Raw genomic sequence first — 27,835 nt, 5'->3', positions numbered from 1 at the left:
AACCCTAGGAGCGACGATCACCGATCACAAAAACGTCAATAATCGTTGATCGGTGACACGTCGCTCCTTTTCATAATATCGCTGCTGCTGCCGGTACGATGTTGTTCCTTGTTCCTGCAGCACCACACATCGCTGTGTGTGAAGACGCAGGAACGACAAACATCTCCTTACCTGCGTCCCGCTAGCAATGCGGAAGGAAGAAGGTGGGCGGGATGTTATGTCCCACTCATCTCCGCCCCTCCGCTTCTATTGGCCGGCCGCTTAGTCACGACGCGGTGACGTCGCTGTGACTCTGAACGCACCTCCCCCTTGAAGGAGGGATTGTTTGGCGGTCACAGTGACGTCGCCGACCAGGTATGTGCGTGTGAAGCTGCATTAGCGATAATGTTCGCTACGGCAGTAATCACCACATATTGCATGTGCGACGGGGGCGGGTGCTATCGCGCTTGACATCGCTAGCAATTGCTAGCGATGTCGCAGCGTGTAAAGCCCGCCTTACTGTTATGCATCTGCACAATTATATGATTGTATTTTTTTTTACATTTTTTAACACAAAAAGATCATAGACCCAACAATTGTGCAAAAAAACAGCCTTGAATGTTGATGTCTTCAGTTGGTCCTTCAGAAAATTCCTTTCCTTATTTACTTGGTCAGTTGGCCCCTGCATGTGTTTGTAGAGAATTTGGGTCATTTTCTGTAGTTTTCTTCTCTCCTATCTAATATATAAAGATGAGTGTATGTATGTGTGCATGTATGTATGAATGTATGTGTGTGTATGTATGTGTGTATGTATGTGTGTGTATGTGTGTATGTATGTATGTGTGCATGTGTGTATGTACTGTATGTCCGCTAAAGGAAACCTGCACCGTCGCATTTCCATCACAAAATGTTGCTCAGCTGCCTCTTTGACTCAGGGAACGTCATAGACTATGTTTTGAGTGGAAAAGTTAACCCCACACTTTCCAGTTACTCTCCAAAAAATCTGCCTCCATTAAAGTTGATGGAGCTTGAAGCTACAGGTCATTAATAGGAGCTGTGATTGGTTGCTATAGGCAACAAAGGACATTCTTAGTATCAAAAGCTTACGTATAAGGTAATATGATTTTGGTGGAGAGATGGATAGAGAAAACAGAGAGAGAGACAAAGAGAGAGCTTATGTATCAGGTAATATGATTTTTGTGGAGAGATGGATAGAGAGAAACACAGAGAGAGACAAAGAGAGACAGAGAGAGACTGAGAGAGAGACAAAGAGACAGACAGAGAGACAGACAGAGAGACAGACAAAGAGACAGACAGAGAGACAGACCAAGAGACAGACAAAAAGAGACAGGAAGAGAGAGACAGAGAGAGAGACAGAGAGAGATGGAAAGAGAAACCTACAGAGATAGAGAGGGAGACAGACAGAGAGAGAGACTGAGAGAAAGACAGAGAGAGACAGAGAAACAGAAAAAGACAGAGAGACAGAAAGACGGATAGAGAGAAACAGAAAGAGACACAGAGACAGACAGAGACGGACAGAGAGAGAGACAGAGATAGATGGATAGAGAAAGAGACAGAGATAGAGAGGGAGAGTGAGAGAGTTGGAGAGAGACAGAGAGACACTTAGTTACTATTCCGGGCAACGCCGGGTGCTACAGCTTGATGCTCAAGATTTTTGAACAATACATATATATATATATATTTTTTTTACATGTGGCCGTATGTGAGTACATATGGACTATGCATGAAGCTTTTTACTTAGAACTTAATAAAAGAGCAGGTGTCTTAGTATTTTTTTTTTATATTTTCTTTTAAAACAAGGTGGCTCTTTCCCGTAAAATGTCAGCCGTAGTTTGGCCAACTCAAAAGAAGGCCAAAAAGTCTTAATAAAAGCTTCTTCTATCATAATAGCAAAGATAAAAAAGTTAAGAGCGTACATGAAAATGAAAGCAGAAAGGTCTTTGAAAAATTTATACACCAGTAGAATTAATACTGTCATACAGCAACGTGTCAAAAGACCCGGCAGAGAAGAATATTAATCCATTTAGAAAAAAATCAAAGGTTTTCTTCTTTGAGTGTAAAGAAACAATTTGAATAATTTTTGACCCCTTCCTGCAGAAGTCGGTGGGTCAAATTGAACCTACTATTAAAATTCTGTAATATCTTCCTTTCGTTAGCATTTCAAAACGCAATTTAAATATTCACACAGCTCTTTTTAATAAACTTAACAATTTAAATATTCAGCGCGTTCGTTTTTTTTTTTAATAAACTTAACAAAATTCAGGTAATTTTCTTCAACTTTCTTGATTGAAGGAAGGCAATAGGTGCAGATATAAAATAGATGTACAGCTACGAGCAAAAGAAATCAATTATATATAAGAAATAACATAACACATGGAAAGAAATTAATCAAAAATTTTCTAGTCTATGATTCTCTACTCCGCTACCTGGAGGCTAGGAATGTAAATGAAAAAAGCAACATCCTCCTGTAGATAAGAGAAAAATTAATAAAAATGTTTCCATCCTACAAGATCCCCCTGATGCATCTCATGTTAAAAAGTGAGTGTCTGCAGGAGGAACTTTACTCATTTTAAATAGATTTTTAGAAGCTGGAGAAATAGGACTTTTATTCTCGCTGTTAAGCTCAATTACACAAGGCTTATGCGGTCTTGCAATGTCCACAGAACGAACTTACCTTCATTAAAGAGCTCTGTGGGATGTGCGCGAGCCGTGCTTGTGCGCTCCTGTGGAGAGGAACTGTTCAACACGTCTATGGGTTTTCTTCAACTTAAGGCCTCCGCAGAGGCGTCCGTCCGAGTGAAGCTTAAGGACATCAAAGTCGGTTTGTTGAGATAAAATGATGGAAAGCACGTAATATAAAATAGTGCGTCTTTGCGGTCATAAAATATTGGGAAAAATATTGGTCCAGATTTATCAAGACCGGCGTTTCATACATTCATCTTCATGAACGGTGTTTAGGAGAATGATGTGCCAATTGATTAAGAAGTGGTGTATCAGTCTCCGTAAGGAGAATAGCTTCCCCTTTAGACCCCAACTTAGCTTCTCATACAGCCTGATCAGATCTCATACATTGCACTGACGAGGGATAATCATCCCGAAATACCATGTCTACAAATTGAGTTTCCGATCTGGCATAAATCCTAAGTCATATGAAGAGGCTCATTAAAGGGTCACTTTTGACTTTTAGGATTGCTACCTCCGTAAGAAGAATAGCTTCCCCTTTAGACCCCGACTTAGCTTCTCATACAGCCTGATCAGATCTCATACATTGCACTGACGAGGGATAATCATCCTGAAATACCATGTCTACAAATTGAGTTTCCGATCTGGCATAAATCCTAAGTCATATGAAGAGGCTCATTAAAGGGTCACTTTTGACTTTTAGGATTGCTACCTCCGTAAGAAGAATAGCTTCCCCTTTAGACCCCGACTTAGCTTCTCATACAGCCTGATCAGATCTCATACATTGCACTGACGAGGGACAATCATCCCGAAACACCATGTCTACAAATTGAGTTTCCGATCTGGCATAAATCCTAAGTCATATGACGAGGCTCATTAAAGGGTCACTTTTGACTTTTATTATTGCTACTTCCAATAGGTGGCGCTAGAGTTCATCTACTTCCTCCCTGAAGACACAAATTGCATATTTCCCAGTGGAGCATTGCGGCTTAATGTCTCCTCATCATTAGCATGCTGGAAAGGTGTATCAGTCTCCGTAAGAAGAATAGCTTCCCCTTTAGACCCCAACTTAGCTTCTTATACAGCCTGATCAGATCTCATACATTGCACTGACGAGGGGCAACCATCCCGAAACACCATGTCTACAAATTGAGTTTCTGATCTGGCATAAATCCTAAGTCATATGAAGAGGCTCATTAAAGGGTCACTTTTGACTTTTATGATTGCGACCTCCATAAGAAGAATAGCTTCCCCTTTAGACCCCGACTTAGCCTCTCATACAGCCAAATCAGATCTCATACTTTTCAATGACGAGGTACAACCATTCCAAAAAACCCTCTCTGCAAATTAGGGTTCTGATCTAGCATAAATCCTAAGTCATATGACGAGTCTCATTAAAGGGTCACTTTTGACTTTTAGGATTGCTAATTCCAATAGGTGGCACTAGAGTTCGTCTACTTCCTCCCTGAAGACACAAATTGCATATTTCCCAGTGGAGCATTGCGGCTTAATGTCTCCTCACCATTGGCATGCTGGAATGGTGTATCAATCTCCGTAAGAAGAATAGCTTACCCTTTAGACCCCATCTTAGCATCTCATACAGCCAGATCAGATATCATACTTTGCACTGACGAGGGACAACCATCCTGAAACACCATGTCTGCAAATTGAGGTTCTGATCTGGCATACATCTTACGTCATATGACAAGGCTCATTAATGGGTCATTTTTGACTTTTAGGATTGCTACCACCAGAAGGTGGCACTAGAGTTCTTTTACTTTTTCACTGAAGAGACAATTTTCATATTTCCCAGAGGAGCATTGTGGTTTAAAGTCTCCTCACCACTAGCATAGTGGAATAGTGTGTCAGTCTTCGCAAAGAAAATAGTGTCTCCTTTAGACCCCATCTTAGTCTCTCATACAGCCAGATCAGATCTCATACTTTGCACTGACGAGGGGCAATCACCTCAAACACCCAGTCTGCAAATTGAGGCTCCGATCTAGCGTAAATCCTAAGTCATATGATAAGGGTCATTTTTGACTTTTTGGATTGCTACTTTCAATAGGTGGCACTAGAGTTTGTCTACTTCCTCACTGAAGAGACAATTTGCAAATTTCCCAGAGGAACATTGCGGATTAAAGTCTCTTCACCACTGGCATGCCAGATTGGTGTTTCAGTCTCAGGAAGGAGAATAGCTTCTCCTTTAGAACCTGTTTTAGCCTTTCATACAGCTGGATCAGATCTCATACTTTGCAATGACGAGGGACAACCATCCTGAAATATCCTGTCTGCAAATTAGGGTTCTGATCTGGCATAAAACCTAAAGGCTGCTTTACCCGGTACGACCGATTGTGCAATTTCACAATCGATCGTACCCGCCCCCGTCCTTTTTGCATCACGGGCAAATCGCTGCCCGTGTCGCACAAAGTCGGTACCCCCCCCGTCACACGTACTTACCTCTCGTGCGACCACGCTGTGGGAGGCGAACGTCCACTTCCTGGAGTGGGAGGGACGTTCGGCGTCACAGCGACGTCACACGGCCGCCGGCCAATGGAAGCGGAGGGGCGGAGATGAGCGGGACGTAAACATCCCGCCCACCTCCTTCCTTCACATAGCTGACGGCGGCCGCGTAACGCAGGTGAGCTGCTGTTCATCGTTCCCAGGGTGTCACACGGAGCGGCGTGTGCTACCCCGGGAACGATGAACAATTAAATTAAATGGTATTATGAAACCTAACGAGCAGTACACGACTCACGATTTGTGAGCGATACTGCGTCGCTAGGAGGCGTCACACAGGCCGGCATCGCAAGCGATGCCGGATGTGCGTCACAAAAACCATGACCCCGACGATCTATCGCACGATAGATCTTCTGGTGTAAAGCAGCCTTTAGTCATATGACAAGGCTTTTTAAAGGGTCACTTTTGACTTTTAGGATTGCTACCTCCAATAGGTGCCACTAGAGTTTGTCTACTTCTTCCCTGAAGAGGCAATTTGCATATTTCCCAGAGAAGCATAAAGGCTTAAAGTCTCCTCACCACCGGCATGCTGGAATGATGTGTTAGTCTCCGCAAGGAGAATAGCTTCACCTTTAGAATTCATTAAGAGGCATGCACATTGTAACAAATTTGGCCTTTTCACTGCTGCACCCCAAGCCCAAAAATGTTACTCCAGTGAGGGATATAAATATATTTTAGTTATAGTTTGTAGCACTTTTTGGCATAAATTATGACTTATTTGTCAACCATCCTCAGCTAAGCTGCGCCCAGCTGCTGAGGACTAGAGTAAATATGCAAGAAGTTGATGAATTGTTTGTGTAAAAACTTGGTGCGCAACAATTTTGCGACACTTCAAACAGCTTTACGTCAGATAATTGCTTTATGAATTGAGGAAGTTCAAGTTTCAAATCAGAACTAATTGTAATAACTAATCAAGCATATTGTTATTGGCTCTGTTTCATATGGGGAAGTGATACAAATTTAAAGGGAATTTCCAGTTTTTGTCTTCAGTTTGTTTTTAGAAATGAACAGATGAACTGAACTCTAACGCCGCCACTTCCACTCCACCTTCCAAGTCTTCCCAGCTCTCCCAATGTTTGTTATTGTCTACAGCGGTGACGTCACATCAGTAGCGATACAGCTTAATAACTGGTCTTACCGACTGTGCTTAAGTTGACAGCATGAGCCGTTAATATGCTGTTGGCGTGATGTCTGCGCAGAAGACAATAACAGACGTTAGGTGAAGTGGCGGAGACTCAGCACTGAACACAGGCAGAAGGTGGAGATGTAAAGCACAGTTTATTTTTTGAAACAAACAAAAGTTGGGTATGGGTTTTCGAAATCCAGAAAATCCCTTTAAGGCCCCCTTCACACGTCCGTGAAAAAAACAATCAGTTTTTTCACGTACGTGTTAAAGGGGTGGTTTGCTCCACCTGATTCTTCCGGAGCTGTCTGTGGTGCTGAATGACAGCGTCCGTCACAGGCCACGCCCCGCTGACGCTGCCCCCAGTAAAGAAGACGCGTTCATCAAATTCACTGGGGGACGGATGCAGGGGACAGCCGCGGCAGAGACTGCAGGTATGGTGGAAGTGAGTATGTGGTTTTTTTTATTTTTTTTATTTTTTACAATGCCACATGTGTTTCTCCGGCGCGTGTCACGTGCACCCGCATCCACACTACACCCGTGTGGTACGTGTGCGGGCCTGTGCTGCCGGAGAAAAACGGACATGCATCCGTGTGGAGCACACGGAACCTGTCTGCTCCACACGGAGGCACGGGCCACTGGCAGAACACGTGCGTGCACATATACCCATTGATTTTAATGGGTATATGTGTGTCCGTGTCTCCGGTACATACGGGCACGGACCTAGCACGTCCCGGAGATACGGACGTGTGAAGGGGGCCTAAGAAGGTTATTATCCACTTGATGTAAAATCCCTGACCACCAGTGCATAAAGTATCATGATTTTGCTATGTTTGGAAATTGTCATATAGTTGTAGATTCCTCTACAGATGTAGCAGCCTCCAACATGATGGCGATGGCCCTCTACTGGGATTGTGTGGCAAACCAAAACTTTATGCATAGGTCACTACTCATCCAAGCTTCTGACTGTAAATACATAATTGAGCCATTTCTAAGATGGAAAGATTTGTCCTACCTTATCTTAACTCTTGAATAGAAATGAGCAAACCCGAGGTTCGGTGTTCATACCAAACACAGACTTTACAAAAGACAGAGTTTGAGTTCGGAGATTGGGTGCTTTATGTATGCACACCACTAGTGCGAGCTTCACTGTGCTCAAGTACACTCAATGCTCAGCCCAGTGTGAGCCGCTCACACTGGGGGTGACAACAGCATGATCGGATGTAGTGTGGACCCCCCAAAAAATGGAAAAACCCATCCCACCTGCCCCCGGAAAAGATCTGTTTATGGCTGGTGGCATGTGGGCAAAAACCCGAACTGCCCAGTTAATGACTTCAAATGGGGTTCAGGTCCCAAACCAAACTTTTTCAAAAGTCCGGCTGCAGCCGTCGAACCAAACTTCAATGGGTCCGCTAATCTCTACTCTTGACCCACCATATATCAAGACGTGTATATGTCCCCCGTACCCGACATGGGAAATAAAAATCTGGCTTTTTCAACTGCAGAGTGCTGATCCTTTTGTTTTGGGTGAGGAGTCTATCAGCATCACTCTTGGAGCTCGGTTCCACTTGCGTTTTGCACGAACGAGTGCAATCCAATAAAATATCGGATTGCTCTCACTCTAGTGCAAAACTATGGGGCAGTGTCTATCTGTGATTGTTTTCTCATGCCATATCGGCATGAGAAATCGCAGCATGCTAAGTTTGGCAGTCTTGGCTCACACGCACCCATATAAGTGTATGGGTGCAAGAGAAACATTGCACTGCACTCAGATGTCGCGATGTACGTAGAGACAGACCGGGGAGGAGATGGGGAGAAAGCACTCTCTTCTCCGCCGTTGCGATCCGATCGCAAGATTGAATCACAATCACATGACCCTCGACTCATGCTCGCAGCAGAGGGTCATTAGCATATCGCTTCCAATGCTCTCGCATCGGAGGTTATGCGCAAATGGAATCGAGGCCTAATAGAGAACGCAGGAGCACTTGGCGGATTTGGCGTTCCTGTTTATTGAGGAGTCAGTAGAGATAAGTGCCGGCCAATGAATCGGTCATACCATTGTTCATCCAACATCTACCTATTGTGTACGGGGCTCCGTAGTAGCTAGCAGACATATAGACTTTGCTTAACTCTTGTTTTTCCCAAGAGTTCACAGTGTGCACCAGGATGGCTATCTTCATATACATAAGTTGTTATTGGGTTCTGCCAACTATGTAATGTTTATGTCCAATGTCAATTATTCCCTAGCTATATTGGTATTTTAAGGTAGAAAAAGGAGGAAACACTGGCACCATTCAGCGAGCTAATCGTTTAATCCTTCTTATTCCAGGGTTATACACGCATTATATGGCAATAAATTCCATTGCATACTGGCCTCGGTGCTCATTCTAATAGACCACAATTCACAATATTCATGGAGGAGAGACAGAAGGCACTCACCAGAAAGGTCAAGGGGAAAAGGAGTGGGGAGGTGGGAACACACAATCCATGGATGGACTCGTGGAAGCGTCAGTTGTAAAGACGCGAAACGCCCGTCGTCCGACGGATTGTGTGTTTCCACCTCCCCTCTCCTTTTCCCCTTGACCTGATGGTTGAATAAACAGCTTTTTTTACCGCATTTCTGGTGAGTGCCTTCCGTCTCTCCTCCATGGATATTGGTATTTTAAAAAAGCCCATTTTTGGGGGGCTGGGATCAATCCCTGTATAGCTGAGTTTTGGGAATTCTGAATATTTGAAGTCATTCCGTTGTTTGTAAATAGTTCTAGAATGTCGGAACCCAATGAGACTTAGGACAATACAAAGATTATTCACGAGAAGGAAGTTCAGTTCCCGTCCTATAATGTAGCGGTTTGTTCCTGTCGGTGATCATAGTACATAATATTGAACACCGGTCGGTGACATCTCATTACTGTATGTAAAATGAAATGTCTGCTGCAGTCATAACATCAAAGTGGTTTGGGATATAGCGTCCTGGTGGTGGAGGATACGTGAGGTATCTCCTGCGGCTTCAAGTAAAATAATGCTTTAATATTTGTATGCAAGTAGGGATTCTGTTTTTAAGTAGGTTATTATATACAAGAAAACATGATTTGATTTTACGATAACGCACAGTTAAAGAATCTTGTTTATGTAGATTTGCTTCTATGCTTTTTAACGCTTTTGTTCTTTTTTTATATTGTCAAAATGCATCTAAAATGAAAACCGAAGCGATTGAGCAAAAAGTCCAAATCAAAATGTTTTTCTGTTTACCTGTTCAGTGCAGACATGTGTCTCCATGGTAACAGACCACAAACAAACCTTTTGGAGTCAGCATGAACTTGCATCTTGTCCAGTACCCTAATATAGCATCAGTCCTTTAATATTTGGTGTGGATTTTGATTTGTGGCATATAGGCTGGAAGAGATGACTTAAGGCCGCTTTACACGCTGCGATCTCGCTAGCAATATCGCTAGCGTGCGTACCCGCCCCCATTGTTTGTGCGTCACGGGCAAATCGCTGCCCGTGGCGCACAACATCGTTCGAACCCGTCACATTACTTACCTGCCTAGCGAAGTCGTTGTGACCGGCGAACCGCCTCCTTCCTAAGGGGGCAGTTCATTCAGCGTCACAGCAACATCACTAAGCGGCCGCCCAATCAAAGCGGAGGGGCGGAGATGAGCGGGATGTAACATCCCGCCCACCTCCTTCCTTCCGCATTGCCGGCGGCCGCAGGTAAGGTGAGGTTCCTCGTTCCTGTGGTGTCACACATAGCGATGTGTGCTGCCAAAGCAATGAGGAACTACATCGCTAGCTACAGCAACGATAATTGGGAATAAGGGGGCATGTCACCGATTAGCGATTTTGCACGTTTTTGTGACGATTCAAAATCGCTCACAGGTGTCACACGCAACGACATCGCTAATGCGGCCGGATGTGCGTCACAAATTCTGTGACCCCAACGACATCGCTTTAGCGATGTCGTAGCGTGTAAAGCGGCCTTTAGGCGTGCTACTTAAAGGGAATCTGGCACCAGTTCTTTGCTCCCTCATCTGGGAGCTGCATAATGAAGAGACAGAGACCCTTATTCCAGCGATGTGTCACTTACTGAGCTGTCTGCTGTCATTTTAATAAAATCAATGTTTTCTCTGCTGCAGATCTAGCAGTTATACAGAGCTCATGAATATGCTGGACTACCTGCAGCAAGCCAAGTAGTCCTGTAATGGTAATCTTCTGCTGGTTAAACAAGATTTTATCAAAACTACAATAAGCAGCCCAGTAAGTGACACATCGCTGGAATCAGGATCTCTGCCCCTACGTTATGCTGCTCTCAGATTAGGTGTCATATTCCTTTTAAATGGACCTTTCAATGCTATGCAATTTAGAAGTGTAAAAAATAATTATATTCCCGAACTGATACCCCTATCTGTGCTGTGTCACGCGGTATCAATATCCGGCAGAGTGCATCACATGACCCCTGCAGCTAGTCAGCGGACATCTGATCGGCTGCAGCTGTTCACATTCTATCCAAACAAGAAACTGTTCCGACAGAATGTGAAAAGTTTATATGCTGCTCAAAAAAATAAAGGGAACACTAAAATATCATTGTGTTGTTTAAGTGTTCCCTTTATTTTTTTGAGCAGTATATAAATGTATCAAAGTAATATAATAATAATATTATTTATTCACTTATATAGAGCCATTAATTCGGCAGCGCTTTACATACATTGACAACACTGTCCCCATTGGGGCTCACAATCTAAAGTCCCTGTCAGAATATCTTTTGGATTGATATAAATGTATCAATGAAAAAATAGTGTTTCCTATTGCCATCTGTAATATCTACATTGTTTGTCTTTGAAGGGCCTCTGGAAGATGCTATTGAGGATGAGGATGAGGATTGTGTGTCGGAGGAAAATGATATTATCACTAAGGAAGATTTTCCACTGGAAGAAAATTTCAAAACAGAATTTGACCCAGAGAATATGACCTGTGAAGATGTGGAATATTTCTGTAACAAAGGTATTGTATCATCCAATCCCACGTAATGTAATCAGCTGTAATGTAGAGCTACTTCTTACACAATGGGGCAGATTTTAAAATAATCTCTAATCTTTTTTCACAGCGGAAATTTAGACAAATAGTCCTAAAATGTGACATTTATTATAGTGGTTCAATTTGTTTGCTAAATTTGGCACATCTTAAAGAGGACCAACCACCAGGATTTTCCTATATAAACTAAAGCCAGTTCTATACTGGCGCTATCATGCAGATTCTATACATACCTTTACTTGTGAGATCGGATATATAGTTTCTGAAATATAGGCAAGTAAAGTTTGTGAAATGCACTGTTATTTGATTGATAGGTGCTGCAGAGTATCTAATAGGAGGGTTGGGTTTTGCTGGTTATTCCTGCCCCTGTCTGTTTTTCTGTCCTTCCTCCCTCCTTCCTCCCCCTGTAATAACAGAAATGGGGGAGGAAGGACAGTGGCGGGAATACGGGAATAACTAGCAAAACCCTACGCACCTGTTAGATATTCTTCAGCACGTATCAATCAATTAACAGTCCATTTCACATACCTTACTTGCCTCTATTTCAGGAAGTATACATCCGATCGCACAACTAAAGGTATGTATAGAATCAGCATGATAGCACCAGTATAGCACTGGCTTTACTTTATATGTGAAAATCCTGGTGGTTGACACTCTTTAATTGGATTCACATAAGACCAAAAAGAGAAAAAAAACATATAGGCAGCTTATGAGGGGTGATACTACTTTCCCTTTAACGAAAGCCAACATTCCTCTACCCTAACTAAGTCATTGACTGACAAAATGATGAGAATACCGTATATCGACCTCTTAAAGAGGACCAACCACCAGTATTTTCCTATATAAACTAAAGCCAGTGCTATACTGGCGCTATCATGCTGATTCTATACATACCTTTACTTGTAAGATCAGATGTATAGTTTCTGAAATATAGGCAAGTAAAGTTTGTGAAATTCATTGTTATTTGATTGATAGATGCTGCAGAATATTTAATAGGTGGGTTGGGTTTTGATAGTTATTCCCGCCCCTGTCTGCTTGCTATCCTTCCTCCCCCAGTTTCTGTTATTACAGGGGGAGGAAGGAAAGGGGGGAGGAAAGACAGGCAGACAGACAGGAGCGGGAATAACTAGCAAAACCCAACCCACCTATTAGATATTCTGTTGCACCTATCAATCAAGTAACAGTGCATTTCACGAACTTTACTTGCCTATATTTCAGAAACTATACATCCGATCTCACACCTAAAGGTATTTATAGAATCAACCTGATAGTGCCAGTATAGCCCTGGCATTAGTCTATATAGGAAAATCCTGGTGGTTGGTCGTCTTTAAAACTGTCTAGTCTAAAGGTCAAGTCATCGGACTGCAGAGCCTTATTTTTTAGAGAGAGAATATCAGAGCGTTCAGCTGATCTGAGCATTCCTGAGTCAGGATAGTCAGGACTCAGGAGAGATAGTTAAGGATTAGCAAAACCATCAGCTGACAACTATCTGCTGTGTTTAGGGCTCCATTTTCCACCACCTATTAGTTGACATATTTTGTGCCAGGAATTTGCACCAAAAATTTTGTCAAATTTTTTTGGGGTTCCGGTGCTGCACTTTAGTTCACTCCCCTTTTTATAAAACCAATACCCACTTGTCAGATACGTCTTTAAATATTATAAAATTATTTTGTTTTTCACAAAGTGCAAATATGGACCAAACATTAATTATCAATTAACATTTTTTTTCATTACTTAACATAAGCCTCAGAATATGAGCTAATTGTTTATTTGTTGCTATGGTTTAATTGACTTTATATCTTAATGCAATGTTAATTAATATCCCTTCATGACACAAGCAGCCAGTATACAACTTTGCTTCAAAGCACCTGTAACCTTTTGTTTTTTCCTTTGCAAAAAAATTTGGAATTAACAGATAATTTACAAAACTATTACGGCTGTATGACAAATTCTTCTATTCTAATTCTAATTCTTATGGTGAGTATTATCGCTCGTTAACGGTCGCTTCTGCATGTCACACGCAACAACGTCGCTAACGAGGCCAGATGTGCGTCACGAATTCCGTGACCCCAACAACATCTCTTTAGCGATGTCGTTGCGTGTAAAGAGGCCTTAAGACTTGATTTAGTGCTTTCATATAAAACGGCTGCCAGGACTCATGCAGAAAGCTTACAAGTCCTGTTTCTTCCACCCCCTCATAGACAAAGTCCGTGAGTCCTCCTTTCCCCGACCATGAGTCTTGCATATTCCACTCACTTATTGAGATAGACTGGGGTCAAACGACCATATTTTCTCCTTCCAAGAAAAACAGTACACTTATGCTAACCTGACCATCATCCGAATTTGACAGATTGGGTTCCATTTTTCTCAGATGTGGATTAGATTGTAAATAAAGTTTCGGTCCTTGAAATTTGGTCCACAGTTGGTTGTTATCCGAGTGTGTTCCGAATTTTTTCATGGACCCAAAGACTTGAATGGATGAGTGTGATCTGATTTACAGAGGCAAATCATGGACGCTGCGATTTCTTCCTTAGACCACTCGTCCAAGGAAGAATTTGGGCACGTGCACTGTCTCACTGAGTAATATTGGCCCAAGTGCGATCCAATGTTTTGTAGGATCACACTTAGACTAAAAAACAGTCAATTCCACAAACCCTTACTCTTCCCCAACCACATACAGAGTGATTGACAGCTCTTCCTTTATATGTACTCATCAAAAATAAGCTGTCCATCACAGTGTGTGGGTTTGGAAAGCAGAACTTACAAGCAAAGTCCTGTCCCCCATCTAACCACTTAGATGCCATGGTTGGCACCCCGTCATGCCATGGTTGGTGTTCATTGTGCCTTCTGAGGGAGTAAACTGCTGAGATTCAAAGTAACTCCAACAATAGATGTTACTATTGGGTCAAGAGTGGACATGTCACTGGTGCAACATGTGCAGTCGCACAGGAGCCCAAGAGTTAGAGGGGACCCAGGAGGAAAGGAATCTACAACTACCTGCAAAGCAAGTGGAAGTTTGCATTAAAATTAGCTATTGGACTACAAGGGGCTCACACAGTATATGGGCCTTTTTCTGTGAGTGTCCACCAGTACATTGGGTGTCTGGTGTTTAAAACAGCTGGCACCAGACGAGTACAGAGCAGGCTCAGAGTGCATGTCTACTTCATAAATGTATATGGTAGATGTCAGGAAAGGTGGGCACATGCCAAGCAAGGAGAAGGGTCGTTCTTCTCTGGGCCTTCTCTCCTCATGAGCTTCATGTGTCACCTCTTCTTACTCCTGAGGAAACGTTGATGGATGTTGGTAGAAATATCACACTGGGCAGCCTCCTGACCATCAGCACTTGCACGAATACAGGAGCGTCTGCTATATCAATGATATCAGACATTGCTGTGTATCCTGATCTCAGGGTTTACATTAACAAGTATTCTTACATCATTTGGCCTCATCACCGCAGTCATCCTTGCTGGCCGTAACAACAAATCAGAGCTCAGATTATTTTTTTAAAAAACCTTTCTAAAATTGGAAATTATATTAGAGCAGCATAGTGCATGCGCGACCACATCTACATTCAGATGGTAGACACAGGAACTTTGTCCTGGTGACAGGTGTCCATTAGTAAGATTTGGGGGGGAAAAAACAAAAAAAAACTTTTTAAAGATTAAAGGGCACCTGTCATCAGATTTGTCCCCTATAAGCTGCGGTGACTACCAGTGAGCCCTTATATATCGCATTCCAGAATACTGTATATAAAAGCCTAGGCCGCTCTGTATAATGTAAAAAATAGGGATGATTGAATTCCTCAAATATTCGGCTTCGCAAATATTTTCTGAATACCTCGCTATTCGACTATTCGATGCGCAATGTAAGTCTATGTGAAGCCCAAACAGTATCGAATAGTTGTTATTCGGGTTTCCCATAGACTTACATTGCGCATCGAATATTCGCGAATAGTCGAATAGCGGCGAGTTATTCGGAAAATTTTCGCAAAGCCGAATAATCGAAGTATTCGATCATGCCTAGTAAAAAACACTTTTATAATTCCCACCTAGGCGGGCGGTCCGGTTCAATGGGCGTTGCTGCTGTCCGGTCCGGCACTTCCTCTCTCTCGCCTCCTCTCTGCTGCGATCTTCGTCCTCCTTTTAACCAGCCCAGTGTGGATGACGCGCCTATGTCATCCACACAAGCCGACATTGCAGTCCTGAGCAGGCGCACTTTGATCTGCACTACTGAGGGCAGAACAAAGTACTGTAATGCGCAAGCATGAGGAAAGGTTAAAGACCGCTCGCGCATGCGCACTACAATACTTTCAGGGAAGATCAAAGTGTGCCTGTGCAGGACCTCAATGCCGGTCAGTGAGGATGACGTAGATGAGTCATGCACATGGGCCTCAGAAGGAGGAGGATGGCGATCGCTGAAGAGAGGAGGCGCTGGACCGGAGAGAGGAGGTGCCGGATCGGAGAGAGGAAGCGTTGGACCAGAGAGGTGTCGTACCGGAGAGAGGAGGCGCCAGACCGGAGAGAGGAGGCGCCAGACCGGAGAGAGGTAGTGCCGGACCGGAGAGAGGAGGCGCCAAACTGGACAGAGGAGGCGCCAAACCGAAGAGAGGAGGCGCCGGACCGAAGAGAGGAGGTGGCAGACCAGAGAGAGGAGGCGCCGGACCGGAGAGAACCAACACTCATCGGACCAGACCGCCCCATAGGTGAGTATTATAAAAGTGGCCTTTACATTATATACAGCGGCCTGGGCTCTTATATAAAGTATTCTGGAATTCTGTATATAAGAGCTCATTGGTGGTGGCCGCAGGTTATGGGGATAAATCTGGTAACGAGTTCCCTGTAATAAAACTTTTGTTCATATTTGTTCAATTGCCTTTCTATTGAATCTGTACTCCTGTCTCCAGAGCTGTGCACTGTTCGGGGGTCTATTAATGGATCGACGGGGGTCTCAGGACCCAAGTCGCCACGGATCTGTAGGCAATTAAAGTGCCTGTCAAATATAAACTCTATAAAGGCTGCCATTATGAAATAAGAGAGAACTAAATCTTCTTTGTCCAGTGCCAAATACGAAAAAGAAGCTCACAGGCCCTTTAAGAAATCTCTTGCAGTGAGCACATAATAAATGTCATACGTGATTTTTAACTGGAAAGATAAAATACGACATGTTTATAACGTCAGATAAGCGTATTTATACAATATCTTCCTTGTTATCTGCTTTAATTATTCCGGGTCTACCACAGTCCTGGATTTTATGCTTCTTCTATAAAATCTTTAACTTCCGTGCCGTCTCTGGCTCTGTTGCTTGGCAACTTGTGTATTCTTTGGGCGCACTGTGACCCGAAAAGTAAAGCAGGAACCGTTTCTGAAAAGTTGCTTGGATTTCAGCTCAAATGGTCGCCCTCGATGCTCTTAGTTGCGCGTTTAATAATAATTATCAGTAGACGCCGTAATATGATAATCTAATAAACTGTTGGCTTCAAAGTGCAGCGCAATCTGCGACACGTATCACTGCCTACTAGACCGTAAGCTTCTGAGAATACTTGTAAATTGTGTTAAATATTCCCTGTCCTGATAAAGGTTTTGTTGATGACAATTATATTTGGGATTTTATGTTGTTAGCAGATGACTTTCTGTTGGAAAAGGAACAGGATGTCTGCTGTGCGCTGTGAAATACCTTCCCCCATGAATTTACAGGGGTTATACACCTTTTGGGGAAAATTTATTCAGTGCATGTGTGGCGCCCTGGACAAGCCAGGACGTCACAGGTACTACAACAACACACCCCACACCCCGGCTAGGCACACCAAAGTCAAACACAAATCCTTGTTGCCTCCCTCCAGGGGCTGATGTCCACACCAGGGGGTGGGCCAGGCGGTTGGCCCCACCCACCGAGGAGTTCACAGTCCTGGAGGCGAGAAAAGGAAGGAGATGAGTTTTGGAGAGGAGTTGAGGAGGAGTGAAGTGAAGTGGTAGCAGAGGAGACTGAAGGCGTCCGGGTGTGTGGCCCGGACGGAACAGCAAGGTTGGCAGACGGTGGTGACCGTCTGCAGGAGAGGCTGATTGGAGCGAACCGTAAGGACCGTGGACGGGCGGTGGCCCGACGGTACCGGATCGGGGAGTAAAGAGAAGCCAGCACCATTCGGCAGGGCTTACGGACCCCGACCAGGCTAGGAGTCGCCGTAAAACTGGTCAAATCCGTTAGCAAAGGGAACCTCCGGGGTTTCCCAGCAGTTAAGACCCGATTGAAGGCAACCGCTCAAACCGTGAAGGGAAACATAGTCACCGCCAAGGCTACAGTTCCCAGAGCCAGAGCCTGCGGGCAAAAGGGGCTCCCTCAGCATCCATCCAAGCTAGGGAGCGGGTTACCGGTGGGAAGCCATTGGAACCGTAAACACAACACAGGTGCAGGGAAAGGCAGTCACCATCAACCTACCGGGAGAGCTACCGCAGCCGTCTGTGGGACCCGTCCATCCAGCCGTTTGTTTTACCGGAGACTTTGCATTCATCATTGGCTGAGTGAGTACCACCGTGCCGTGCGGCACAGCGCTGCCCCCGCGACCCTGCACCTCACCAGGCCTCGTTACCCGCCTGCCATCCCTACCCCTCACCGGGCCCCGGGACAACCAACCCCCCTACCCACGGAGGGGAGAAACAACATCCAAGCTGCTCCCTGTCATCGCTCCCGGGATCCCCGTCCAGAGCAGCGGTGGTGTCACAACCTCACCACAACCGTGGGTGGCGTCACGGACAATATCCCTAAACCCAAACCACCCCCTTTCACTCACGGGCGAGGAGCGCCGCTCGAGTCCCCGGGATCCGGCCCACCGCTCGAGCCACCGAGCAGCAGCAGCAGCAGCCGGACCCGAGCAGTGGGTGAGCGCAGCGTCCCCTCCTCCGCCTGTGACACATGTATTTGAGGCTAAAAATCATTTTTGTGTTTCATTAAAGAGAATCTGTCAGCAGGTTTTTGCTATCTCATCTGAGAGCAACATGATGAAGACAAAGATCCTGAATCCAACAATGTATCACTTAGATTACTGGGTACAGCCGTTCTGACACAATCATTTTTAGCTTTAGTCATATAGCAGGGCTGAGAGAGCTGTCCCCACCCACATCAGGCTCTCTGTGAGGTGTCAGAGGAGAGGCGTGCTGGACTGCCGTGCACGTGACTTTGTAGTCCAAGCAGTGATAAGAATCATGCTACTTATACAAACATAGCAAATGGACTGTGAGATGACAGGCATCCCTGAATTCTCTGTGTTAACCCTTGGAGCATGGTCGGATCATACCACAGCTCCTGAGCCGGGAGGAAGCAAAAGAGTATACAGACATAGCATGGGATCGCAAGTTATTTTTCCTATGAGGTAACACATTTAAAAAAAACCAGACCGTGAAATGTTTTACCTCACAAAATGAATCATCTATGTTTCTGTGCTGTAATGTTTGTATACTTCATAACTTCCTCCCCAGCCCAGGAGCTGTGGTATAATCAGACCATGTCACTGTACAGTCAGATAAAGCCATTACACAGTACATAGCAGGGACACATTTATATATGTGTCCCTGATATGTAGTGTGTAATGGCCGTGTCTGACCATACAGGGACATGGTCTGATCCTACCACAGCTCCTGAGCTGGGGAGGGAAGGAAATAAAGTATACAGACATTATAGCATGGGATCGCAAGTTATTCTTCCTTTGAGGTAAAACATTTTTTTTAAAAAACAGGCAGGGAAATGTTTTACCACACAAAATGAATCAACTATAATCCCGTGTTGTAAAGTCTTTATACTCTTTTGCATCGTCTTCGGCCCAGGAGATGTGATATGATGAGACCATGTCCCTGTACGGTCAGACACGGCCATTACACAGTACACAGCAGGGGCACATATATAAATTATCTCAGCACAGGAACATTTTTTATAAAAACATCCAATTGTGGAAATTATTATTATTCCAAGATTTATTGTTTAAAATTAACTTCAAAACCTCTTCATTAGGGAGCGTGAGTCTTTTAATGGCCACGTGTCCCCTTTAAATGGATCAGTGAGTAAATACCCAGAATCCGTTGGACAACTTTCTCTTTATCGGTCTTTTTCTTCTTTCCTCTTATTATGTTAAATCTATTTAGAAGGGTGAATTACAAGTTTAGCCTAAACAAACAAATGAATGTACTTGGCAGAAAAGCCAATTTGACTTTGGATGTTACCTTGCTGTAGGAGACGTTTGTGCAAATCGCCTATAAGCTTATTGACCTGAATCTTTGACTCCTTGTTTCGCAGGATATGGCTAGAATGAGGACACTGATAGATCACTGATTACAGCTGATTGAACACCCCCGTGTTAACAGCTTGCAGACCCCACCTGCAGGCTCCACATTATCTTTTGTGCCTAGATTTGTTATTTTCCAGGTCCCCCTCACTAGTGAGATGCTCCATCTTATTAATGTACAGCTTATTGTGCTCCGCAGCGCCGTAGTCAGCTGCCGTGAATACATAATTTATATATCAGTATACACCTTATATATGCATAATGTATAACAGCCAAACAACTCCATTACAGGACATTTATCAATAGCGTCGAAGGATATGTCACCCGGAAATGGCGCAAATTGCAAATTTATCAAAATGTGACATAATGGGGAACATGAAATATTAGAGTTAGTGCAACATGTTAGGTATTTTTCTCTTCCTCATGGCTGGCATGCTCCTATAATAATGTGTAGAGAAAAAGAGTTGTACCCGCTACACTTTTAGGCTATGTGCCCAAGGGACAACGTACCCACGGATTTTGCCGTGGAAAACCTGGATTTTCTAGATAAATCCACAGGTTCTAGCAAGTACAGACACTCCCCATGTTATCCTATGGGATTTGGGGAGTGTTGTATCAATGCTGCGGTATGTACGGCTGCGGAATATGCTGCGGATGTCCCGCAGCCGCACGTAACTGCATGTCAATTATTCCTGCGGAATTATCTGCGGAATTCCCGCTCCTCCACTATGGAGATGCAGGGCGGGAATTACAAAGGTATTTCCGCACTTGTCCCGCAGGTTTACCGCAAAAACCCCGCACATATACCGCAGCAATGGATAGCTGCGGATTCCGGCGGGCAGCTGCGGTAAACCTGCGGAAAAGTCCGCGGGTACATTGTCCCGTGGGCACATAGCCTTAAGGTGGCTTTACACGCTGCAACATCGCTAATGCGGAGTCGTTGGGGTCACGGAATTTGTGACGCACATCCGGCCGCATTAGCGATGTTGCTGCGTGTGACACCGATGAGCGATTTTGCATCATTGCAAAAACGTGCAAAATCACTCATCGGTGACATGGGGGTCCGTTCTCGATTATCGTTACTGCAGCAGTAACGATATAGTTCGTCGCTCCTGCGGCAGCACACATCGCTCCGTGTGACGCCGCAGGAACGAGGAACCTCTCCTTACCTGCCTCCCGGCCGCTATGAGGAAGGAAGGAGGTGGGCGGGATGTTCCGGCCGCTCATCTCCGCCCCTCCGCTGCTATTGGGCGGCCGCTCAGTGACGTCGCTGTGACGCCGCACGGACCGCCCCCTTAGAAAGGAGGCGGTTCGCCGGTCACAGCGACGTCGCCGGGCAGGTAAGTATGTGTGACGGGTCTGCGCGATGTTGTGCGGCACGGGCAGCGATTTGCCCGTGTCGCACAACAGATGGGGGCGGGTACCCACACTAGCGATATCGGGACCGATATCGCAGCGTGTAAAGTGGCCTTTACAATCTTGCTGTAAAAATGTTGTAAAGATCTGTGATACGTTGCCCCTATAAATCTGTAAGCCCATGCAGTGTCTAAAGATACAAATGCAAAAAATCTATTCCCAAAAAAAAAAAAAGCTGTCTCTCCTGTGCCACCCATTGGAGTTACCAGATAAGTAAGGTCCTCAAAGGGCATTTTCTGGTTTTGGAAAACGCCTCAACCCAAGCTACGGTTTGTTTTTTTGAAAAAAACCCAACAATGTTCTTTACTCACCCTCCCCAGGTCCAGCTCTAAGTTCTAGATGCTGCTTCCGGTGTCTGTTATTGTGTACAGCACTGATATCATGTCTACAGCACTGCCGCCAATAACAGAGCTCAAAGACTCTGTCCAAGAAGATGGCAAAAGCCAATCAAGGCTTCTGAGCTCACTGACTGATGGCAGGGCTGTCGGCGTGACACCAGCGCTACAGACAATAAAACAAACTGGTAGCAGCGACAGAGACTCAGTGTTGGACCTGGGAAGGGTGAGTAAAGGACAAGGTTTTTTTTTCAAAATGCAGTCAGGGGGTTTTCCGAAACAAAAAAAAAAAAAACTTTAATGAATTTTACAAAATTATTACGGATAAAACACAATCTAATAGCTCTTCTATAAGGAAGAGAAACCCTTCTCTAGAGAGCTGTTTAAGGCTGCCCAAAGATGGCACTCATTTAAAGTACTCGTTGCTTTTCTGCTGCAAGTTTGGTTTTTTTTTTTAGTTTTTTTGGTGTAGATAATATGTGTCATTTGTCTACAGTACATGTTTAATAAAGCTAGTTGTATTCAAGAAAAGCAGCAGTTACATTTTGGCATTTTTTATTGCTTTTTATGCTGAAAAAACACTGCAAGGAGGCTGAAAGAGAATAGAAAAACAACAGTTTTTTAATTCCATGAGGAAAAAAAAAGCAATTGTGTGCATGAGATTTCAGAACAAAGCTCCATAGGAATTGATGGACGTCGTGGGACATTACACTTTGGATTACATCGGAACTTCCAGGATTTATTGTTAATTAATAAATTGGTGAACGAGGGCATGTGAGGAGTCTTCTTTGTTTTATTGTTAAAAAACTCTACACTTGCCAGGTTAGTGATAGAGGTGTCTGATAGATGCCTAACCATTACTATTCCTTGGGCTTGATGGCAGCTGTCAATTAACAGTGGACATCAACCCCAAAAGTCTTACCCTGATTGTCAATGCGCCATGGAAATTATTAAGAGCCGGGCAGGAACTGTGACTATGATCAGAACATGACCCTGTACGGTCAGACACGGCCATTACACAGTACATAGCAGGGACACATATATAAGATTATCTCAGCACAGGAACTGTTTGTACTGACTGCGTATGTCATTAGTTCCTACATCCTCTGGATGCTCTGTCGCAATACCTCCAACCTGCGTTCCATGGACTGGTGGCACGGGGACATTACATCTTGAGGAAGTAGTAGCTGAAGACAGGTGCTGGAAATGCTGACAGGCAGCACGGTATGTGAATCTGTGGCTATTAAGCGTCACTGGTTACTATAGTGACACTATGCCCAGCACTGGATAGGTCGGAGGTACAGAGGTATTGCGACACGGCACCTGGAAGAAGTAGGAACTAATGACATGCACAATCAGGACAAACAGACAGCACATCATGTTTGATCATGCTAATACTAATCTAGATCACCTGCGATCGTCATATAAATAGACCCCCACTGTGTTATTACGTTATGACCCTGAAGAAGGTGACGAAACGCACGTCAGAGGCGGGAGGGAGACACATGGGCCAGCAGTCATTTTGATATGTAAGTGAACAGTATTGTGTTTTGTATATGTGCAATAAATATAGTGTTGACAACAAATAGACCCGCAATATTTAATATACTTTTGGCAAGCTGCTATTTAACAGTGCACTTAATTAGGCTTTGTTAGAGCTATTTAAAGTTGGCATTTGGACATATATTAGCAGGAGTTAATTTTGAATAGGTAATTTTTGAACAGGTAATTTTGAGTAGGCACTTTTGCACTTTATAATATAATTCTGTGCACTTATTATTATTTTTTGAGAATTGTCAGCATTGCTACAGGGCTTTGAGATATTGGATTGATTGCACATGCATTGGTACACACATGTGCATGCACATATTAACGTATGCATAATTAGTGATAATCATTTAGTATTTATGTACTTTGGCTTTATTTGTTTACTCCCAAACTGGTGGTATTGTCCTTTTTTATGTTATGTTTTTAAATGTAATGAATAAAAAATATTAATTTAAAAAAAAATTGAAATTGTGTCTATTGGTTCACATTTCATTTTCATTGGGTTCTTTTTTCCTTTAATGGTAGAGACATAGAACTGTGAGTCTGTTTTGATTATAATATTTGTAATAACACATTTATGGTTAAGGGATTTTTGATTACATATATATATATATATATATATAAACACCAAAAACTTTACAAAAAATGTGTAAGAGGTAATATTGATTTGGCAGCTTACAGTATTTGGACTGTTCGTAAGACAAAATGCTGTAGTAGACTAGCCATAATGATTGAATTCCTGGCAGAACTTATTTCCTTTGTTGTGATCCTAAAGTAATTTTCCCGTTTCGTAAAAACTCTGTCCTCAAAGAAAACTGTTTTTTACTCACCCTTTATTCACTCTCCCCAGGTCCAATGCTGAGTCTCCGCCGCTGCTCCCTGTGTCTGTCATTTTCTGCAGCGCTGATGTCACATTAACAGTGCTGCAGCCAATAATTGGCTGCAGCATGGTTTATGTGATGTCAGGCAAAACAGATACCAGGAACAATGGAGGAAATTCAGTGTTGGACCTGAGGAAGGTAAGTAAAGCATAAGGATTTTTCTTATACAAACTGCAGCCTGAGTAAAAGTCTTTTTCGAAACCTGAGAACCCCTTTAAAGAGGTTGTCCACTGCTTTTACATTGATGGCCTATCCTTTGGATAGGTCATCAATTTCTGATTGGCCAAGGTCCGACACCGGCACCCCTGCCGATCAGCTGTTTCCAGTGCCACCGCTGGCAGCAGGCAGCCGGAAATGCTCAGTTATTGGGCTGCTCTGTCTACTCTGTCTACTAATAGGGTCCGGGGCTGAGTATTGCACATTTGCCTCCCATTGATCTGGATCTGCAGTACCCAGACGACAGAGCTGCTTCGGAACTGAGCATTTCTGGCCACTTGCTGCTGCTGCCGAGAACAGCTGATCGGTGAGGGTGCGGAGTGTTGGACACTGGCCAATCGGACATTGATGATCTATCCTAAGGATAGGCCATCAATGTAAAAGTAGTGGACAACCCCTTTAATGTTAATTGATAATGGTATGGACTTGCCTTAAGAGCCATTCAAAAAAATACGTGTGTGGTCAACTTTAATTGCGTAGCCCAAAGTTTGTAGCCACTGAATAATTTTATGCTTGACCCTCTCTGAAGTTGAAGTGACGCCACTAGCTCGATGTCAGTCGGGAATCCTGAGCTTTAAAGGTTAAAGAAAATATCTAACACCCTCCTGATTGTTCCGCTGTGTCTTTATGAACTTGAATGAGAAGAGCTCGTTTCTCGCCGAGCAATCGCTGTGATACATTTACTTTACTTTGCTTCCATCTGAACTCCAGGCACAGTAGAAATAATATCCAGGCTACAATTCGGAATCCATTTGTTTAATACTTCTTAAAGGAAATTGCAATATAGCAGAAGAGAAGAACACATATAATAAAAACTAAGATCACAGGAATACTGAAGGAGTGTGTACATAAAGGAAGAAATGTTTGCCAGACTTTTAAACAAAGGATTATAGTGTGCAGAAGAAATCAGATCTGAATGTAAAACACGCTGGGAGCAGTGTGTATTATCCTCCGCACATTAGACGCAGAGCGGCTCCAGGATACTGTATTTCTTATATTGCAATTTGTATGTTTTCCTTACACTGATATCATACCTATATGTGTGTCTGTATGTGTACGCTGATATATATATATATAGTGTGTCCACCCATGTCCTGTCCACCACCATTAACATGAGTACAGCGGCAGCTATAGGCATAAAAGTGGTGTCTAGGTATAGTAAAGTAGCCATGCGCTGCGCAATGAAACCACCTATAGCGCCACCTGGTGGAAAACAACCGAGTTAGCATTTCTATCTTGAAAACGGAACGAGATAGAGAAAAAAATGAATTACAAAGTTGTAGGTCATCATCAATTCAATACGAATTGACACCTTGCATACAGAAATGCTATGATTAGAACGTGTAAAACTCACAAGGCTGCGGACGTGAAGCGATACCTCATGGAGACCTTCCTACAAGTCATTGGGTATGGTGGCTGCGTGGATTGGCCTCCACGCTCACCTGACCTGACCCCATTGGACTTCTTTCTGTGAGGTCACATCAAACAGCAGGTGAATGCGACCCCTCCACCAACATTGCAGGACCTACGACGCCGTATTACAGATGCTTGTGCAAACGTGTCACTTACCATATTGCACAACGTGCAGCAAGATACAGTATGCTGTCCAGAGTCCAGATGTGCATTGCAGCTGACGGGGGCCACTCTGACCATCAAAGTTAAATGAGTGCCATATGCGTGACCAGCCTTCAATGTTTTGGGGGGGGGGCATGGGTTTCATATCATAGCATTTCTGTATGCAAGGTGTCAATTCGTATTGAATTCATGATGCCCTACAATTTTTTAATTCACTTTTTTTCTCTATCTCGTTCCGTTTTTTTAGATAACTCCGTTGTTTTCCACCAGGTGGCGCTATAGGTGGTTTCATTGCGTAGCACATGGCTACTTTACTATATCTAGACACCACTTCTATGCCTATAGCTGCCGCCGTTCTCAAGTTAATTGCAGTGGACAGGATATGGGTGGACACACTGTATATATATATATATATATATATATATAATATCTATACAATCTGAAACCCTCCACTTTTAATAAATCATGTCCACTTCTATTTGACTTTCAGCCGACGAAGAGGGCGGGCATGAAACGGCAGAGTTGGATGGAGAGGCAATGTCAGACAAAACTTTACAAGCCGGGACAGTAACAGATGGCTGGGATGGACCAGGTGAGTGGAAATATATTATAAGTAATGCATTACGAGTTATTTTTATATTTTAACTCTTTGCTAATCAAGTGGTTTCATTGTGTGACTGTAAGGAGGAGCCATGAGTTTCTCGAAACGGTTGAAGACCACTGGTAATATGAATGCTTGGGTCATATTTTCATTTTTCCTCTGTTGCCTTGATAAAAAAGGGGGACTCAATTTTTTTTGCATTTTTCCAAATTTCATTTTAGAAAGTGCAACGTTGCCCTTTGATCCCACTGTGATGAGATGTCATTTAGATCTGGTACTTTGGTTACATTTTGTTGTGTTGTTTAGTATTATTATTATTTTTATTATTATTTATTATTATTATAGCGCCATTTATTCCAAGGTGCTTTACATATGAAAGGGGTATACATAATAGGGACAAGTACAATAATCATAAACAATACAAGGCATATACTGGCACAGGAGGAGAGAGGTCCCTGCCCACGAGGGCTCACAGTCTACAAGGGAGGGGTTATAGTAGGTGAGGTAAAGATGTGCGGCGCTGTATCAGACTGAGGGTTATTGCAGGTTGTAGGCTTGTCGGAAGAGGTGGGTCTTCAGGTTCCTTTTGAAGCTTGCCAAGGTAGGCGAGAATCTGATGTGTTGTGACAAAGCATTCCAAAGTATGAAGGAGGCACAGGAGAAATCTTGGATGCGATGGTGGAAGAGGAGATGAGAGGGGAGTAGAGAAGGAGATCTTGTGAGGATCGAAGGTTACGTACAGGTAAATACCAGGAGGCTAAGTCACAGATGTAGGGAGGAGACAGGTTGTGGATGGCTTTGTAAGTCATGGTGACGGTTTTGAACTGCAGTTGTGGGCAATTGGAAGCCAGTGAAGGGATTGGCAGAGAGAAGAGGTCGGGAAGTAACGAGGGGACAGGTGGATTAGTCGGGCAGCATAGTTTAGAATAGATTGTAGGGGTACGAGACTGTTGGAAGGGAGGCCAGAGAGCAGGAGGTTGCAATAATCCAGGTGGGAGATAATAAGGGCATGTAGTAGGGTTTTTACATCTTCTTAGTAATCTAAGTATTCATGATAATTACTGAAGGGCAAAAAGTGAAATATTTGGGTTTGGATTATTCGTACCAAATACCTGGTACTATTCCAGTTTTTGTCATGAATAACGAGCCTAATGCAAGTCAATGGGTCACACATGCAATTTTCTTGAAGATTTCCAAAAAAAAGCTCGGGTCCCCATTGGCTAGAATTAGGTTTGTTATTCGTGACAAATACTGGAATTTTACTAGGTATCTGCTAAGAATAATCCGAACCCAAATATTTCAGTATTTGTCCATCACTAATGATAATCAATTGCCTTGTATATGAAGTTGTAGATAAGGATGCAATTTCCACTGTCACCCCAAAAGCTAACTTATATCATGGTGGTATATATCCATCTGTGGCCATTTCTTAGGGAGCATTTACACTGGCAGATAATTGGCCTGTCAAAGCAGGCTGCCAGTCATCCAATGAACGAGCAAAGGATAAAATGACTTTAATCCCTTTGTGACATTTGACGTACCTATATGTCATGGTTGGATAGGGGTTCCCGACCAATTATGTATAGGTACGTCAACGCTATCATACTGGGCACAGGAGCTTTACCCGCACGATCGATGCTTATG

At 43.6% G+C, this 27,835-nt stretch overlaps 1 protein-coding gene across 1 annotated transcript in view; it reads left to right on the top strand.

Annotated features, from left to right (window-relative positions):
• Positions 1-27,835, top strand: part of ZFPM2 (zinc finger protein, FOG family member 2) — a 644,283-nt gene that overhangs the window by 98,969 nt on the left and 517,479 nt on the right. The window contains exons 2-3 of the mRNA XM_075352963.1: positions 11,162-11,320; positions 26,081-26,182. Coding sequence (XP_075209078.1) covers positions 11,162-11,320; positions 26,081-26,182 — 261 coding nt within the window. The remainder of the gene's footprint in view (positions 1-11,161; positions 11,321-26,080; positions 26,183-27,835) is intronic.

This window comes from Anomaloglossus baeobatrachus, chromosome 6 (genome assembly GCF_048569485.1).
Source record: "Anomaloglossus baeobatrachus isolate aAnoBae1 chromosome 6, aAnoBae1.hap1, whole genome shotgun sequence".
Lineage (NCBI taxonomy): Eukaryota > Metazoa > Chordata > Amphibia > Anura > Aromobatidae > Anomaloglossus > Anomaloglossus baeobatrachus.
This window is presented reverse-complemented; position numbering and strand designations above follow the sequence as displayed.